Source organism: Adiantum capillus-veneris, chromosome 18 (assembly GCF_014529385.1).
Source record: "Adiantum capillus-veneris isolate H3 chromosome 18, ASM1452938v2, whole genome shotgun sequence".
In the NCBI taxonomy this organism is placed as follows: domain Eukaryota; kingdom Viridiplantae; phylum Streptophyta; class Polypodiopsida; order Polypodiales; family Pteridaceae; genus Adiantum; species Adiantum capillus-veneris.
The window spans coordinates 150,060,418-150,079,293 of NC_140948.1; the positions used below are offsets into that span (position 1 = coordinate 150,060,418).

General features: G+C 46.1%; 1 protein-coding gene across 1 annotated transcript in view; it reads left to right on the forward strand.

Moving 5' to 3' along the window:
- The window catches only part of LOC147436633 (Peptidase C78, ubiquitin fold modifier-specific peptidase 1/ 2), a 169,980-nt gene that overhangs the window by 130,733 nt on the left and 20,371 nt on the right, over positions 1 to 18,876 (forward strand). The window contains exons 8-11 of the mRNA XM_086489473.1: positions 10,866 to 10,916; positions 10,991 to 11,067; positions 11,186 to 11,274; positions 12,436 to 12,547. Coding sequence (XP_086345599.1) covers positions 10,866 to 10,916; positions 10,991 to 11,067; positions 11,186 to 11,274; positions 12,436 to 12,547 — 329 coding nt within the window. The remainder of the gene's footprint in view (positions 1 to 10,865; positions 10,917 to 10,990; positions 11,068 to 11,185; positions 11,275 to 12,435; positions 12,548 to 18,876) is intronic.

An 18,876-nucleotide genomic window follows, 5' to 3' on the forward strand; every position in this document is an offset into this window, starting at 1 on the left:
CTACTACAGCCACACACAGCTACACAGACAGAGGGGAGACAGTCGCAGCTCACAGACTTTTTTCAGAGGATTGCCGCCCCTCCCTCACCAGACACTCAGAGGGGAGTGACACTCCCACAGGCGGAGGTGAGCCGAGCTAGACGACGACCACGAGTCACAGGCTACAGGGGCGCGAGCTCCCACCACCGACAGATCGAGGAGATCCGAGCCCGGGAGCGCCGTGCCACTGAGGAGCGAGTGGCTCAGATGAGGGCCGACCCGACAGCTTTCATCCGGGTAGCCTTGGCACCAGACCCGCCCATGTACCACATCTTACATCCCCCCATTAGTACAAGATGGAGCTAGATAGCTTGATGCATTCTCATAATTGTACTACCTTGAGCATATAGACATGCATATACCCCTAGAGATAGAGCTCCATCCCTCCTCAGATACTCCACTACCTACATTCAGTTCAGTTTTGTATCAGTTTTGTTTCATTTGTCTTTCCGATAGACGGATGACATACACACCATGTACATTTGATTTGTCTCATAGGCCGATTTCGGCCTGACATAGACGTTAAAAATCTTTCTTTCTTTCTCTCTCTCTCTCTCTCTCTCTCTCTCTCTCTCTCTCTCTCTCTCTCTCTCTCTCGCACACACTCATAGTTTGCATTCTACTCGTGTTTTGGTCATTGCACATTCTCTTATCAAGTCAAGGAAGGCTCTCCCTTCCGATCAGTAAAAGGAACCTTGAGCACTTATTGTTCACTCATCCTGAGCCATACACCATTCTCTTCCGTGCACATTACACAAACAGTTTCACCAAATGATCGGACCTAACTGTCTTCTTTACCGTATCTATGCGGCGGTGGCCGGAAAAAGGTGGACAATGGCACTCTGTCAAAACCTTTTCCCTCAAAGGTTGTGTAACACACAACATTATTTTCCACATCAAATAGCCATCCCGTATGGAATAGCCTGAAACTATCCCCCCATTTTATATGCTGGTAAAAATCTCATCAAAGTCAGGATCCGTGGCGTACTCTCACGAGACAATGCCTTTGTGAAAAGATCTGCAAGGTTGTCCTGTGTTGGCACATAAGCCAAGTTGATCTCTCTTGCTGAGAGCCTCTCCTTGACATAGTGGTAATGCACCTCAATGTGCTTTGTGCGAGCATGAAAACCTGGGTTCCTTGCAACTGTCAATGCGCTCTGACTGTCAGTGTAGATAGTGTTGGCAGTGTCCTGTGCAACACCCAGATCAGCCATAAGGCGTCTGAGCCATACACATTGAACCGTGACTGTGAAGATTGCTCTGTACTCATCCTCACAACTAGAAGAGGCCACAGTAGGTTGCTTCTCGCTCAACCATGATATACATGAACTGCCAAGGATGAAACAAAAACCACTTGTGGACACTCGCGTGTCGAAACAACCAGCCCAATGTGAGTCCGAAAAAGCATGTAAGTCTGGCGGCAATGATCCCCCCTCGGGATAAAACAAGCCAAGATGTAAAGTGCTACTCAAGTAGCGGAAAATCCTCTTGACAGCCTGCCAATGCTTAGACGCTTGGCTATGCATAAATCTGCTGACCTCTGAGACTGCAAACTGAATATCCGACCTCGTGTTGCATACATAAATGAGGCATCCAACAACAATTTGGTAAAGAGTGACATTTGATGGATCACCAGCATCATGAAGACTCAATTTCAAACCTGTTTCCATGGGAGTGGCAATAGGTTTGCAATCCTCAAGTCGAAACTTACATAGCAATGTTTCTATGTAACTTTTCTGACACAAGGCATTACCACCATCACACTACTTAAATTGTACACCCAAGTAATGATGCAACAACCCCAAATCTTTCATCTTGAAAGTAGCATTCAAATCAGCCTTAAATTCAGCAATATGTCTCTCATTTGGTCGAGTGATCAACAAATCTTGCTTTAGGCGGAAATACCCATGCATGTGTGGAGTAATCATCAATGAAAGTCACGAAGTATAGGTAATTGGCCAATGATGGAGTTTGCATGAGCCCACAAACATCACTATGCACAAGCTGCAACGTGCATGTGGCCCTAACCGAACCATCCTTTGGAAACTTAGAATGCTGCATCTTACCCAAAATACAGCCTTCACAAACGTGTTTGACAGGTGCTTTGAGAGGGGGCAAAGAAGCAACCATATCAGATTTTTGCAAACGCAGCAAACTGGCAAAATTCAGATGACCAAAACGTGCATGCCAAAGTTTTGCATCTAAAATATCCTTTGAATCCAAAACTGCATTTGCAAAATTTTGCCCAGACTTGTCATACAAAGTGAGCTTTTACAACCCACGGCATAATATGCCAGATGCAACAATTTCATCACCAAAACTAAGATCATGTCCTGTATATCTGTCATCCACAAACTTGACTACAAGTCCAAGTCTAGCAAGTGCAGATACAGACAAAAGATTCTTCTTGATCCCAGGTACATAAAGTGCATCAACAAGTGTGAAAGAACTACCATTTGCAGCAGTAAGCACAATCTTTTCAACTCCTTGAACAGGATAAGAGGCATTGTTGGCACAAGTAACTGAATTCCCATGAGGGACAGACTCAAGAGAGGTGAACAAATCACGATGTGAGGTAATGTGCTTTGTAACACCACTGCCAAAATACCACACATGTGAATCTGCAGCAACCCACATGCATGCATCATGGACAACAGGATTATAAGTACACTCTGTACTAAAAAGCCATTCTGCATCAACATCAGCATCACAGTCTCCTTTCACAAAAGACTCAACAATAGCTGCATTTTTAGTGGAACCAACATTTGCAATGGAACCATTCTCTTTCTTCTTAGTCCATTCGGCCTTCAATTTAGGACACTGCTTGATCAAGTGATCATTAGCTTTACAATAATGGCAACGCATCTTCTTTTTGCCCTTATCACCAGAACTTCCAGACGAATTGTTGCCGGAAGTACAGGGAAACGCACATAGCTTGGAGAAGACGAAGGAAGCTTAAGGCACACAACAGAGAGTGTATTACTTAGTGTGCAATGAAAAGATAGATAGCCCTAGAATGAATGGGCGTATATATAATGCACGGGGGAAAAAAACCTCCTAAGGAGGGAGAAAATGCCCCGGCGGTCCTAAGTGTGTTCACACACATCACTACCACATGTATATGGTAACAATGCAAACCAAAATGTCATCCTGAAAGATGTCTTGTAGACGTCTCGAGGAACAATTCGTATCTGTTGATAACTGCTCTGCAGATTGATTCTGCTAAAGCAAGTAGACCCCTAGAGTCTGTCGAGTATATCATTGATCCTTGGGATAGGGAATTCCGTTCTTGATAGCGGTTTTATTGAGATCTCTATAATCAATGCTCATTCTCCAAGATCCATCTGTCTTGTTCATTGTTTTTTTATTTTGGGCTCGCCTAACACTGTAGGGTGGCTTGTTCGTTGGTGTACTATCAAATCAATTGTGTGATTTTCAGGACATGAAGAAGGCAATTGGCCTGGTAAGCCCTCAGAGAAATAGTCAGCCTAAGCTTGCAGAAAAACTTGTCGTTTCTTTTGGAGGTCAAATATATTCGACCTTCAATCGTCATTCAGTTCTTTCAAGAAAATCGAGTTGAAAAAAAAAAACTGGATTTCATCAAGTGGGACGGACTCGCCTTTCAGTTTTCCATCAAGTACCATCTCTTTGCCCTCCTCATTCGCCAACATCGCTTTCTTAGCCCGATAGTCAACCACGGCGTTGTTCTTGTGGTACCAAGGGATTCTTAGGAGGACATCACACCCTTCCAAAAGCATCATATAAAAGTCCTCATGCCCTAAATACCCCTCACAATGCAAATGTAGTTTGCCAATGATTGGTGTAATGGCAACATCCCGTCTTGGTGCCGCTAGAACTGCCTCCGCCTATGGCCTGAGCCTGTTGGGCGTAATTCCAAGTCAAGCCTCCAATTCAAGTGGAATGAAGTTGACCTTGGCTCCTCCATCAAAGGAGACGAGGGCTTCCTGGTTTCACACTTTGCCCCATGCTGTGCAAAGTTCGGTATTTTCGTTCCTCTGATCAAGGTCGGTGGTCCCCACAAAATTTGATACCAGTCATCCTTTCATCTTTCCTTTTCTTCCGCACTTGCCTGCTATCTCTAACTCTCTGGCTTTTCTTCTGGTGGTCCTCTAGTTCATCTTCTTTTCAAGAGTGCTTGTCCATCTCTTTTTGCGAGTACAGGTTCCGTTTTTCTGCACTTGTTTGTCCTTTCAACTTTTCTTTTGACTTATGCTTAGTCACTGAGGATATGTGCCAGAGGCTTGAAAGCACCCTCCAACGTGAGGAGCTTCATGAGGCTCTCATGGCACTTTCTCGGGCTAGCTGCCAAGGGGAGGATGGTTTGACTCCCAGTTCCTTTTTGAAGTATTGGGAGGTTCTTAGTTGAGACCTATGCAGTGCATTGGGGAGATGCCAGATAGCATGGGGGAGGGTTTGATCTATCTTATTACCATGGAGGGAGGCTCTCTAGACGAGATTTGGTAGTGGCGACCCATCTCCATTCACAACTTAGCCTACAAAATTCTAGCAAAGGCTCTGAGTTTGAGAATTCAGCTGCTACTTGAGAGATCATACATGAGACACAGACATGCTTGTCAAGGAGCGTAGCATCCTTGACAACATTTTCACCTTCTGGGAGGCGATTGCTCTCGCTTGTCTCCGAGGAGAGGATCTTGTGGTGCTCCTTCTTGACTTTGAGAAGGATGATGATAGAGTTGATTGGGGTTTCCTTGAGGGCACTATGCGCCGGATGGGCTTTTCAGATGCATGGATTAGAGGAGTGTCAGTTCTCTACAGGTGTGCGCACGGTCAGGTGTTGTTGGCAGGGGGAAGAGGGGAACAACACTTCATGCTCACATGGTCTGTACGACAGGGCTCCCCTCTTGCCCCCTTCCCGTTTTTTTTTCTATGCCGAGGTGATGAGTAGATTTTTGACTTCAAAGGAGGTTGGTTTGCGTGGACTACAATTACTTATTCGGGAAGATGAGCTACTGAGCGCCAAGTTTGCTAATGCCTTAAACTTGTTTCTGGAGGCCAACTTGCACAAATGTGAGCAGTCTCTTGAGGTGTTTTGTTGTGCGTCACCACCATTGATCAATTGGCAGAAGACCACTAGTGAATTTCGGGGTTGGTAGTGCTTTCACACCCGATTGGTCACCTAGAGATGGCTTTAGGTGGATCCCTCTAGGAACACTAGCTCAATACTTGGGCTGTCAGGTTTGTTTGGATGTGTCACCAAGCAGCGAATTGATCCTCTCCTCCTCTCCATCAGGAGGAAACTGCTTCATTGGAGCTCGTGACAGCTTTATCTCGCTGGCAGGGCTGTTGTGGCCAATCAGGTGCTTCTGGCTACAATGTGGTACATCACGTCTTACTGGATTTTCTCGAGTTCTTGCATCAGCCATTTGGAGAGGTTGATGAGGAACTTCCTGTGGTCAGGGCGAGACACACGGCCAAAGTTTCTTCAATCTTGGCAAATTATTACTTTACCTTGCTCTTAGGGAGGGAGGGGATCATGGACCCAATTCGGCAGAGTAGAGGCCTCCTTGGGAAAGCTCATTTTCAGAGGTCTCCTTCCAAGGGAGGAGCCTTGGAAGGAACCGTTACTTCACCGGATTCGTGTGCGGATCCCACAGATGGGCGGTCCATGGAGTCCTACTCGCTGAATTTTCAGAGTTGTGCAGAGTGGGCTTGAGCAGGAGATTGGAGGACCATTTTGCTTTGAGCTTGCTTTTGTCTTGGGAGCAGCTGCGGAGTGGCCTTGAGCAACAACCACCCACATGCATTGAGGCGGCAGTTCCCTGTTGGATGGGGGCTTTCACTCGACTGGAGGTCCTCATTGTAGCTAGGGCTTGCACAGACACAGGTTTTTGCATGTTCTTTGAGCTTCGCAGAGAGAGTCGCCTCCAGAGAGTCGCTACCGAGGCACCACAGGTGGCCGAGTGTTGTTTTTAGCGGATCCGAGTTGGGGGCATCAGTGGGAGGACTTGTGTGAACCCTGACCAGTCAGCTCTTGAGTCGGGACATTGGCGGTTATGGGCTTGGGAAAGCTGCCCTCTGGTGCGAGTGTAATAGGATCCTTTTACTCCAGCCGATCACTTGGGGACTCCCTTTTTTCAAGTGAGCAGAGATAGAGAATGTTGTTGGGAGCCATCTGCAGCCTGACACTATGATTCATTTGGAGAGCCCGATGTTTCCGCATCTTTGAGGCTCGACCTGTCCCACCGGTGGAGACTGTACCTGACATCTGGCTGGAGCTGGTCCAACACTCAAGGGACAGTTTGAGAGATTCCAGGGTAGCTTCGACCGCATGCGGAAGCGCTTTGAGGCCTTCCTCTGACTTTAGCGACCAGGGCCCTTCTTCACCATGTTCCATGGATCGCCTAGATGGCAGTACCAACAAACATTGTGGTTGTTCCCCCCTCCCACATCCTATTTTAGCCATTATTGTACATATTTTACCGTTTCATTGGGAGTCTCCCCGCATTTTGATGCCCCCCTCTAGCAGGGGCAGGTTGTAGCCCTTTGGGCAGTTTTTCTTAACTAATGGAAGGATCTTTTTCTCACCAAAGAAAAAAAAACAAAACCAATGGGTCAGATGCATCTTCTTAGGAAACAGACGACGAAAGATCACCTGGAGCGGCTGGGATGAAAATCTCCAATGTAGATCCCTGCCGGAGAAACTCTAAGCTTTTCTTGTGTAGCTTTTGGGAGGGCCTGCTCAACCCAATTCAGCAAAAAGTTCTCACGTGAGGTAGCCGGGACTCTAGAGCTTTTCCCCTGGTCATCACTCTTCAAAGATTTCACCAGATCAAAGCATCAAGTTCTCCAATTCATTTAGAGCCAGTTGAAATGTGTTCGAGAAGGGCGTGTTGAGAGCCTCCCACTCAGCAAAGTGGTTCTCTTGAAATTGACTGTGCCATTTAGCCAGGCTGTCTAGGGTGGAGGGAGATAGTGCTAGGTAGGTGTCCTGATGGTTGAGGCTTGGGCCCCTACACACTGAGACAAACCTTCTGTTGCGTCGTCAGCATCCTTGATGGAGAGCCCTTTAAATTCTGGCCGGAATGGTGGTCCATACTTATTACTAGCTGATGCTGAAGGTGTAGCGAGATATAGGTAGTGAGGAAGAAGGGGTGGTTCTTGGTTGGTTGCGGGCGGGGGGTGGGTGGGTTGGGGGGGGGCGGGGGGGTGTGTGGGGTTTTAGGAAGGGATCTAAGGTACAATGAAAGTGGACTCTTGAGTCGGCTCCTGCGGACGTCCTAGACTGCCTGCTATGGGTCATGCATGAGCTCGACCAGAGCTACTAATATCAGCTAGACTAAGTGGACCAGCAGTAGATCAGCCGTAGTAGACCAAGATGAGCAGTAGATGAGCCGTAGACCAGTAGACCAAGGCCAGCGGTAGACTAGGTTAAGCAAGTATTGGACGAGCTTGGACTCACACTAGACCAAGACGAAAGTAGACCAAGTCGAGGAGTAGACCAGATTGGACTAGCACTAGACCACGCACTAGGCGGAAAGGTAGACCTTGTTGAGGGTGTGACGACCTTGGAAACCAACCCTGAGGAAGACTTCAGTAGAGGACCCATGAAGCGCGCCAAAAATGAGAGCACCTGCAGCGGAGAAATATGTGCAGAGTGCTTGGTGCATGATAGGGTACAGTCGGAACAGTATGTTCTAAGTCTCACATAGTGATGTGAACTCATACAGTTGATGATAACAACAGCAATATTGAACTTGGAACCGAACTGAAATAGAACAACAAACCACAGCAATGGAGAAAACATTAGACACACACTGATGCACAACTGAACCTCAATACACGGCAGAGACTCAAGTGCAAGGAACTGGCTGCTGGCTGCACACTCAGCCCTTCAAGCCAAGAACTGTGACTCGGATACAATGGGGGTGTTGAGGGCAGATAGTGCAGGTAAGTGTGTCGAGTGAAGACTTTTTAGACACTAGAAGCTAGATGGCTAAGACAAAACTCGATTTACAAGAAAATGATGTGTATAATAGGTAGTCTCCATCATATGATAGACAATCTATACAAAAACAAATTATCCCCTAGAGGATGACGTCAACTTTCATGCTCGTCCAGTAGTGTGGGCCTGCTCATCCAGGCCCACTCGTCCAAGGAGTGGACTAGGGACTAGGGACTAGATACTAAAGTGGACCACACATGCTGGTATTCTAATGTAGATGGCCGAGCTAGACTAAGCACCGTAGTTGGCAGACTCGGGCTCATACTCCACCAAATCAGCCCACGATCCACAAGTAGGGGTGGCGTCTGATGAAATGCCACACCATCAGGCAATGAGGCATTGATCCCATGGTGACATACGAATAGGGATCCAGCCTACCAGTTGGACAAAAAATGGCTCAAACGTGCAGGAAGAGGGAGATACATTTACGTGACATAGGGCCCGGCATAGCCACAAAACAGCTCACTCCCTCACTCCCAAATCTGGACAGAAGGTGAAACTCTAGCATGAGTCGCTCCAGTCTGGGCAGTGTCCTAGATATCTGGTCTCAGCTCCTCAACACTTCTCACCTTGCCTGCAATATTAAGCACCTCACATATAGGTTTGATAGACTTGGAGGTTTCAGAGTAGAGCTGTAGTTGCCAAGCCTACTGTTAGATCCGTGTTCTCAAATGATGAGCCCTTGAAACCTTTATCTAGGTTCAGGAGCCTTGTTACAGTAGAGATTGGCAGCCTTGCTAGAAATGGATTGTCAGAGTGGTCTTACCTCCTCCATGTCTTTGTGATGCCTACAACGAATCTGGTCTTTTTTTGCTGAACTTGTTCACAGGGAGCCAGTACTTGGTAGAGGAGATTGGTTTGGTGTGGTCTCTTTGGGTGAGAGCTGCCCTATTGACAAGCAAATCCATATTGATGGGGGTATTGGATTTTTCCCTGCCTCTTCCTTCTGTTAGTGGACCTCCATTTTTATGCGAACTCTTCTCCAGCAGTCTGTCATTTCAAAATTCAGCGCTTGCATCACTGAAATAAAATCCAAAAGCATGGGCTCAGCTTGGCTAGGGGAGAGCATGGCCGCAGGTGTTTTGGGGGGGGGATATGCACAGGACGTTGCTTAAGGGGCTATTTTACAGGCTCTGTGCATGTTCCCAACCGCAGTGGCTTGATGTTTTGAGCTGCACATAACTTTGGGCAATCTTTTGAGCATCAGCTAGGTCTGCATTGTCATATCTAGGGGGGAACATTTGAAATTTGCTCTTCCGCAGGCATTTCCGGTATTCCACAGCATCATGACAGGTGGTCTGTCCATGGGCTGCCATCCATCAGAAACATCCTCTGGGCCATCTCGGCCTACCAGATGGCCCGTGAAACAGTATCAGGGCGATCAGCATGTTCAACCAGCTTTGTGTAAGGCTCTTGAAGCTGGGTGCCTAAACATGATCTTCTCAAGGTTGCATTTGCTCATGTTTGGAGGGGGAAGAGAGGGAGGGGGAGGGGGGGGGTCATCAGCACAGGACGTTGGTTAAGGGGCTATTTCACAGGCAATGTGCATGTTCCCAACTGCAGTGGCTTGATTTTTTGAGTTGTGCATGATTTTGGGCAATCGTTTGAGCATCAGCCAGGTTTGTATTGTCATCTAAGGGGGAACATATGAAATTCGTTCTTCATGCTGGCTTTCTCAGGCATTTCCATGGCATCATGACAGGTTGTCTGTCCATGTGCTTCCACCATCATAAAAATCCTCTGGCCCATTTGGCCTACCAGATGGCCCGTGAAAGAGCGTCAGGGTGACCAGCATGTTCAACCAATTCTGTGTAAGGTTCTCGAAGTTGGATGCACAAGCATGATTTCCTCAAGGTTGCTTTTCCTCATATTAGCCTAGCTCAGCTGAGACAAATCAGAGACCATTGTACTGAGATGGGTGGATCTCATACAAGGCTTTGTCTCTCAAGATGCTCAAGGATCCTATAAAAAGCTCATATGTAGGGAACATGAACATCATACCAGGTATGTTTCATACTGGGCTCCAGGATCTTATAAATGGTTCATCTGAAATGGGTGCATCTAAAGCTGTCATCCAGTTGTATTCATTACTAGAATATTGGTGTAACATTTCATACATCAAACTAGGAGCAAATTACTCCCAAGTTTTTTTAAGATCTATATGTAGTCTGTCAGCTTTGCAGTCTCCCTTCGAAATGTCAGCAATCTGACTCTGGTGGAGACAAGGAGACTGAGGCTTGGGTGGGTGTGGAGTTCTGGTCTTTGGTAGCTCTCTGGCCCTTCCTGATGATTCTGTAAGCAGCTTGTGGAAGGTCCAGGAAGAGGACAGAAACAAGAGCTGAAATGGATGTTTGCTCTGTTTTTTTACTTGTTTTCTTTTCTCCTGGGCCGCCCACTAGGGTTTGAGGGGCGGGGGGGGGGGGGGGTTTGTGTTGTGCTTGCAGAGGTGGTCAGCATAGTGCCTCTTGCAGTGCATACTGACTCTCACAGCAGGTGTATGTGAGATTTCACACGTAACTAAAGAAATTTGGAGTTTCTAAATGCTCCTAAAAGTTCTTGTTTGAGTCTATAATTATGGAATTCTCGAATCCTTGAAATTTCTTTTTTCAGCAGAGGGTTCAGATTATATCTAGCTTTGTGGGATGCTTCTCAAAGTATTCTGAAGCATCTCAGGAATTTCAATTTATTGCACTTTAGGACTCTATAACTTCGCAGTTCACATTGACCTTGAATAGAGTGGTACAGACAACATTGATTTGAGTAGAAATGTTTTATTTCTGTGAAACATGTCAAAACAGGTCAATTTAGGTCAAGTGCTAGGTCCTTAACGTGCTTTGTGCAGGCAGGTTACGTTTGATCAATGTGCACATCAACATGCCGACAGGTTCTGGGGGTAAGCTTAATTTATGAGTACGACACTTCTGACTATATTAAAGAGCTCATTGTGGATATGCTTTGATGGTCCAGTTGTGGGGGGACGCACCAGTATTGTTCAGGGTTCCTACGAGTATTATCACTACCTTCAAGACAACTTCAATGATAATGTTAGTTGTAGGAGAGGATTTGACTTATCAAGTCTTGAATGTTTCATTATCATATATCAGCAGTAGCTCATCTTTTGACTTGGCTAGCTTTTCACCCCTCGTATATTGTTTTTGACAGGGATGGGGTTGTGCATATCGATCTCTGCAGACGATAGTTTCCTGGTTTAAGTTACAACATTATACTGCCACTGATGTTCCGACACATGAGTGAGTTCTAAGTGTGCTGCAGCTTTATGTTTTCTTTTCCTCTCAGAGTAGACGAAAGTACTTTCTGACATATGAGTGCATGGATGGTGTAGGTCTGTGGTGCTCTTAACTATAAGCTAGTTTGCAAAGGTATCAGATATTATGACCTTGGTGGTCCTCTCCTTGCATAAGTCCTCAAACATATGCATGCAATGTGGTACATTAGAGATGAGCTGTGTATTATCTGCTTAGAAGGAAAGTTGAATCCACAGTTTGCCTGGTGAATTTAAGAATCCCCATTCCCTTGAAGTAATTAATGTCCAACTCCTCAATAAGGCACACCTCAAACAAGGTTGAAGAGAGTGGGTGTTCGTTGTTTCACCCAGGTTGGTAGTGTAATCATGCACGATTTGGACTGGACTGGAATGGCCTGGTGGTGTCAGCTTTGTCAAGTCCGTTTGAGTATGAAGGGAAATCATGTTGTTGAATAGCCACCCCTTGTGAAAGGTGTTCCATTGGCATCATTCATTGATTAGGAAAGGGTACATATCTTTGGTTCAGGCAGTCCAAGGTTGCCTGCTACCTCAAGAGATGCCCTTTCGTGTGTTGATGGTAACCATGAGGTGGGCATGAGGCTCAACTGTCGCACTATTATCTTGCTTGTATCTACTTCATGCCTAAAGAGCTAGCTCGCATAGACCTTTCTGATTTTCAGTAATAAAAAACAATGAGGATGTAGGAAGTTTGGTATTGAAGCTTTTCAGCCACCTCTCAATCAATGAAGAATCAATGAAGTGGGTATCTCATCACTGTTTCAGTAAGTATGAGGATGGCCCCTATCATTCGTGATGGGAGGCTGCTTTGTTCATTGCCTCAAGTGACATGCATTTGTGTTCATGACCTGCTTGCTGTCAACTGTTTCGTGCCTTTAGATGTTCAAATAGTGGTCGTGACCGATTTGCTCGTATTTTGGCTGAATGCTTTGAGAGTGAATGTTGTATTGGAATTCCTTGTCTAGATTTATTTGGTTCGTACAAACTGGTTTCATACGGTGACAACTAGTGAGAATATAGCTTCTCTGAATACCAAAAGCACACTTCCTTAGCTAATATGTAGAAGGTGACTGTTTCTATTTTCTTCACGTGTCCAGCTTTTCAATGTAATTTCTTTTTCTTTTGTCAGGAAAATACAAGAAACTCTTGTGAGGATTGGCGATAAAGAGCCATCTTTTAAGGGATCTCAGAACTGGATTGGTGCTATTGAGTTAAGCTTTGTTTTGGATGAACTGCTTGGGGTAGGTTCATCTAACTTCTTAAGTTCGGCAGTCCAAGTACCTTACGTTCAGGATTTACGACGATTTCTAGGCGTGTGTTTAATCTGAAATCAATCCTTTATGAGAATGACTACATTAAGTGACAAAATCCATTAGGGTTTACCACACATTCACCTATTTAGCATTGGATAGGAATCTCCTCTAAACCTTCACCATGGAGCAGGTGATATGAAGTACCTTACTTGGAAAGGTCCAGAATGTCTGTGAAGGTGGGCTGTCTTTTGGATCATTATCTCAAGTCTCTTAGAGACCGGTTTCAAGTTTCTGCCAAAGTAGATGAATTTCATTTTTTTTTTGAATCCAGAAAATAAAATCTTTCCATTAAAAATTCACCTCAAGGGCTCATATCCTAAGGTAAAATTACATCGAAGTAATAAAATAGAGAATCAACCATAAATGGTATCACCAAAAGATAAAAGTTCTAGGGCAATCTAAAGTACAAGATTGCCTCAAATCAAGGCTAGGAATGGGGATTAAGCCTACATGACCTCCTATGCTTAGAGGTCTTCAAAGCCTTCTCCTCAGCAGACTTCTTAGCATTTTCTTCCAAAGAAGGGAAATGCCACTCATAAGCAGAATTCATGCCTTCAAAACTGCTGTTGATGTCCAAATCAGTTCTATGAGGATCAGGTGGTGTATCATGAAGAGGTGTCGAAGAAGTATCTGAAGAGGGAAGAGAAACAGGAACTCTATGTCTATACACAAGCTTTGGACCCTTTGTCCTTCAAGCTCGTCGTCTTCTTTTCTTCGCTTCCTTCCTCCTGCCTTTTTCTGCTTCATTTCTTTTCCTTACACTAACACCTTCCAACCCCCCATTTGCATGAAGTGCCTCTTGTTTTGATGTGAGCTGCTTTTAATCGGGAGATATTCTCTGACGGGTACAAACTGCAGCAACATGGCCCTTCCTGCCACAAATAAAGCAGTGGCCAGGAAGACCAATGAAGAATACTCTCTGCAAGGTTTCTCCCCCATGGAAAGTCAGGAGAGAACTAAATTTCCAAGGATTCTTCTCTACGGATAGATAAAGAACCATCCTAATGGAGATTGTGTGATCCTCATCTTTGGGACTCACAACATGGCCACCACAAAGCCCATACATCTCCCAATTTCATTTACATGTGGAGCATATTTTGGAAGAAGACTTGGAAATCTTGTTGTAACTGTGATTCTCTGCAGCCTGCAAAAAGATCTCTGTTTTCTCTGAGTTTAGGGTTGCCTTTTCAGTCCTTGATAGGTAATCACAGTGTCGCTCGAAGTCCCTTAGAGTTTCGGTAGGTGAAAGACCCTCTTTTGGCCTAACTACCCACTCTAGAAATGTTCTCTTTGTCACCTTAGAAAACCTATAGCAAAATGAAAGTCCACAGGGCTCTATACCAAGACCTCCATGGCTTGATCGGTAGACTTGAACTGCACTTTGAAGAACCCTCCCCCAAAAGGGGAGACATTCACAATCTTGAAATTGACATACAATAGCGAAGCTTGAAAATAGACCTTCAATAGCCTAGAAGAACATATGCTTCCCACCACTTTGCAGGCCAAAGAACAAGACTCCAAGATCATAGTAGATTCTTGAATGACGCGTAAGGTGTCAAAAGAAAGACGAATATGGTAGAAGCGGAAAGGGGGGTTCAAAGGGCCTCTGTGGGATCTCTTGAAGTGGTTCCTCAAAGAGGAATGTCCGCTTCTGGGGCATTCTTATCCTTCACAACCTTCAAACTTTCCATCTCCAAGCAACCACCAAGAGAGAGAGAGAGAGAGAGAGAGAGAGAGAGAGAGAGAGAGAGAGAGAGAGAGAGAGATTTGATTTGATTTGGTATTAACGTCTGCGGGGGGCTAGAAATGACCCATGGGACCTCAAAGTGATACATAGTCTCCCCTCACGGGGGTGTATGGTGTGGTGTGTGTTATTCTCTTTTTGTGTTCCTATGAGTGTCTTTTGATGCTCGAGTATGCGGGTGAGGTATGTTCCGAGAGCTGTAGGGGAGGCTGTCTTGGATAATAGGTCCGCAAAGGTAGAGCAACCGCTTAGAAGTGGTTGAAAATTAGCCCGGATGTGAGCGTATTCTGGGCATTCCAATGTCACATGTGCTTCATCTTCGAGAGCTTGCATTGTACATGATGTGCATATCCGTTTAGAAGCATCAATTTTCAGCTAGCCCTCTGTTTCTATTTTGAGCATATGTGACCTTGTGCGCATCAAAGAGATGGCTCTTCGTGCCATGTGGGGCATGTGTGTTCGTATGTGGGCGTGGGCTTCCATTGGGTTTGTGCTATAGCCTTCCCAATACTTTGTGTTGACATGCTTGCAATAGTATTCAAATTTCGAGCGGTGTTGCGTTGTCTTCCACTTGGTGTGGAGGCTCTTTAGTAATGCAATTTCAAAATTCAGCATATGTTCTCCCTCCTTGCCCTCCTCGATAAGCATGTCCACATATGCCTCTACATTCCATTTAGCGAACCATTTCTTAATGTCCTGTATGAGGCTCGATGACAGAAATTTGCTTTTTTTTGTCTTTTGCGGCGCACATCCCGTTTCCCATGCAATGCGGGGGATTCGAGTAGTAGGCATCGCTTTGACCTTCATGATATACGTGTACATTTTTTGCAATGCTTTCATTTCTTGTGGTCTCTTGCCTGTGTCCAAGAGTAGCACGGAGTATGGTGTCGTCTTTTTGACCCCCATGTGTCGACATAGAAACTTTTTTTGAATTTTTTCAAGTTCATTCCATGTGTGGGCTGAAATGCTTTCTCCCCAGATTTCCACTCCGTAGAGGATGGCTTGCACTACGCATGTCTCAAAAATGGTTGCTTTTATCTCCCATCTCTTTATGCTCCTTTGTGTGCACATGTTTTCAAATTGATAGTACTTGGCATGGCCAATGTCATTTCTATTATGTGCGCATTGTCCCCAAGCATATTTGCATGGGATGTCAATCCCCAAGTACTTGAAACTGTCGACTTTCTCGATTTGTTTCCCTTGATACATGAGGGGGGCGTGGATATCCATCTTACGAGTCTTTACAATCATGAACTTTGTTTTGTCTACATTGATTGATAGACCCACATTTTCACAAAAAGCATGTAACGCATCGACCAATTTCTGTAGAGCTGTAATGTCATGGGCGAAAAGAGCCACATCGTCTGCATAGATGAGCATGAGAAGTGTAAGCATCCCGATGGCTGGTTCATCTCCTTCTAGTTGAGGGAGGAAGCTTTCTATTTGATCAATGCACAATCCAAAAAGAGTAGGGGAGAGAGGGCATCCTTGTTTGACCCCCATGTTGCTCGAGAAAGCTTTGGACAGCCCTTCGTGCGTTTTTAGTTGACATATTACTCTGTCATAGAGACGTGCTACCGCACTCCTGAGATGCATCGGTACTTTTATGCATTCCATCCTTTTCCATATACCCATTCTCGGGACCGTGTGAAAGGCTTTGGTGAAATCTACAAAGCAACAGTATAATGTTTTTCCCTTTACTCGACTCTCTTTGTAGCAGGGCTACAGTGTCACTTCACAGGACAGACAGACAGTTGGACAGTTAGTTACAGTTGGTCTGGTTCACACTGGACGGACCCTCTGGGCTGGGAGTGACACGTGGCAGGGTGCCGACGGTGGTCTAGAGGACATCGTGGCCAGGTCATCACCACCACTCAGTTTGGAGATAGACTTAGCTGACTGGACATTTATGAGTCGTTGGTGGCTCTTTATGGTTGTACATACGAGTAGTCGTTTTGGGCCAGTTCTATTATCTTGTACGTAGTCGTCTAGAGTGAGTCTATGCACAGAGCACTGCTTCACCATCCCTGCACATCTGAGCCTCGACACCCCCATTGTACCTGTGAGTCCTGGGCTGGAGCTGAGTGTGCTGCCATGCCAGAGCCTGTATCAGTCTTTGAGATAGTCGAGTCATATGTTCTGGTCTGCTGTTGTGTCTTGTGAGCTCTGTTGATGTCTATTATTTCCTTTCTGTTCAGTTTGTTTGAGTGAGATTGTCACGCACATTGCACTGAGGACCACCCACTGTAGAGAGAACGACACATTATCCGCGCTACAGGTGCTCTCATTTTGGCGATCACGGTGGGACCTCAACTGAAATCTCACTGTGTGAGGTGCAAATCTTGAAGCTAGTTAGGTTTATCTAGCTTCGCTACCTTGCCTAGCTTCGCCGACCTTGCCTTGCACGGTTCTCCTATAGCCTGGTCTAACTGTCTAGTCCCCTCTCGCCTGGTCCAACTGGTCTAGTCCTCTCTCGCCCTTGTCCAACCTGTCCTCGACCCTGGTCTAGACCTCCTCGACCCTGGTCTAGTCCTCCTCGTCCAGGTCCAGCCTGGTCTAGTCACTTGCCTGGTCTAGTAGAGTCTAGACCAGTCTTCAGCCTGTTCAAGGTTTTCTTGCCCGAAGGTTGGTGGGATTGGTTGTCACTGCATGACACATACAAGGCGGTCTGTCGAGCGTCAAAGTGCCTACTGAGCCCTCTGAAGTACTATAACAGAAGACGACCTTTGGTACCTAGTAGAAGTCCATCAACCTCATCACCTATCCCTCCACATACATCACCCATTCCTTCATCCGCTTCCACATCTTCGAGATCTCCTTCTCCAGTAAAGCTCTCTCCTATTCTGCTACAGGCTACTGAGCTACAGGCTCAGCAAGGGGCCATGGAGCCGTTGGCTAGCGTTTTGGCTAAGGTAAACATCAAGTTCCCTACATTCAAAGGACTCTCTTCAGAAGATGCTGACGACCATGCAAGGAGATTTGTATCTCTCTGTAGGGGTCGTGGTCTTAACAGGGAAGATGCCTACTCGGTACTCTTTCCATCCACCTTGGATGGCTTAGTAGACAAATGGTACAGCCAGTTTGCAGAGAACCATTTTGCAACTTGGGCAGCCTTAAGGCAACAGTTCTGTGCAGCTTTCAGGCCTGATGACTACTAGGAGAAGGTGTTGGATGAGTTAGCCAACATGGTGCTCCAGCCATAGGAGACTTTTGCAGAGCTTATGACTAAAACCAAGTCTTTGGTTGCCAAGCTTCCTGAGCAACCCGGTGAATTCATGGTGAAGAAGTGGGTGGAGAAGGCGCTTCCCAAAACTTCTCAACAAAAACTCCGAGAGAGTCTCTGGCCCAACGCCACTTTGGAGGAGTTCATCACAGCTGCTACTAGGATAGAGGGGGCTAGGAAGCTGTTCAACAACTCCCCTCACATAGAGACCTCCTTTGTGTGTCCGGAAAGTCCTGCTGATCCATTGACTTCTTTACGGAGAGAACTTGAAGCCCTAAAACTACAACTTGCTCTTCAAGAGGAGAAAAATATCTCTCTTCGCCAGGAGAAACCCCCACATCTTGAGGCTTTGGATCAAATCAAGAGAGAGCTAGAAGAGCTTCGGTCTCAACAAGAGACTAAGGCTATGGTATGGTGCAGCTCGTGTCGCTCTCCAGGGCATCCTCCACAGGACTATCCCCTTCGGGCTTATTGCCACTTCTGCGAAAAATTTGGGCACGAAGACAAGGATTGCTACTATATCAAAGGGTTGCGGAAAATACAACAAAGTCTAGGTCCTTCTCTGCAACAAGGGCTAGCACCTGCATCGAACATGGTCTCACCCTATGGCCATCAAAACCCGTTGCCACCTCTGCTGACAACACCTCCTATGCAACAAGGTATGCACAATAACTTTGCATCTCCTAGCTTTTATCATTCTAGTACTCCTTCAGTGCCCCAAAGCTTCTACACGTCAGCCTCCGGTCCCATGCAGCAAGGGCAGAGACCACCTCGCCCCTCAAATAGGCCAATTTTGTGCTACAGGTGCGGGGAGTATGGACACTATCAGAGCAAATGTCCCTTACCAGAAGGGTCCTATCCTTGCCGACATTGCCCTGAAGCTAAGGATCACTATAGTAAGGATTGCCCAAAACAACGAGCGTCCACATCTGCAAGCACAAGCCAACAAGAGTTTACATTTCCAAAGCTAAACCTCATCACAGTAAGCTCCATTCCACAGGCACCGCCTTCCACTCTTGTAGTTGCCTCTCAAGAAGGGTTGAAGCAAGTGGAAGAGCCGGCTGGGGTGCGGGTGCTCACACGGGCACAGAGAGATGCTCTTGGCCTCAGCCTCCCTGGTGGTCCAATCTTTCCATCTCCTGTCACACAAATGAGTCAACCTCCAGTAGTAGCTGACAAACCAGCAAGTAGTGTCAAGAGTCAGCCTACCTCGCTTCTATCAGATATTGATGGGGCTTAACATACCAGAGCAAGCTCTAATCAAAGGAAACAAGCCCACAACAGAGTCTA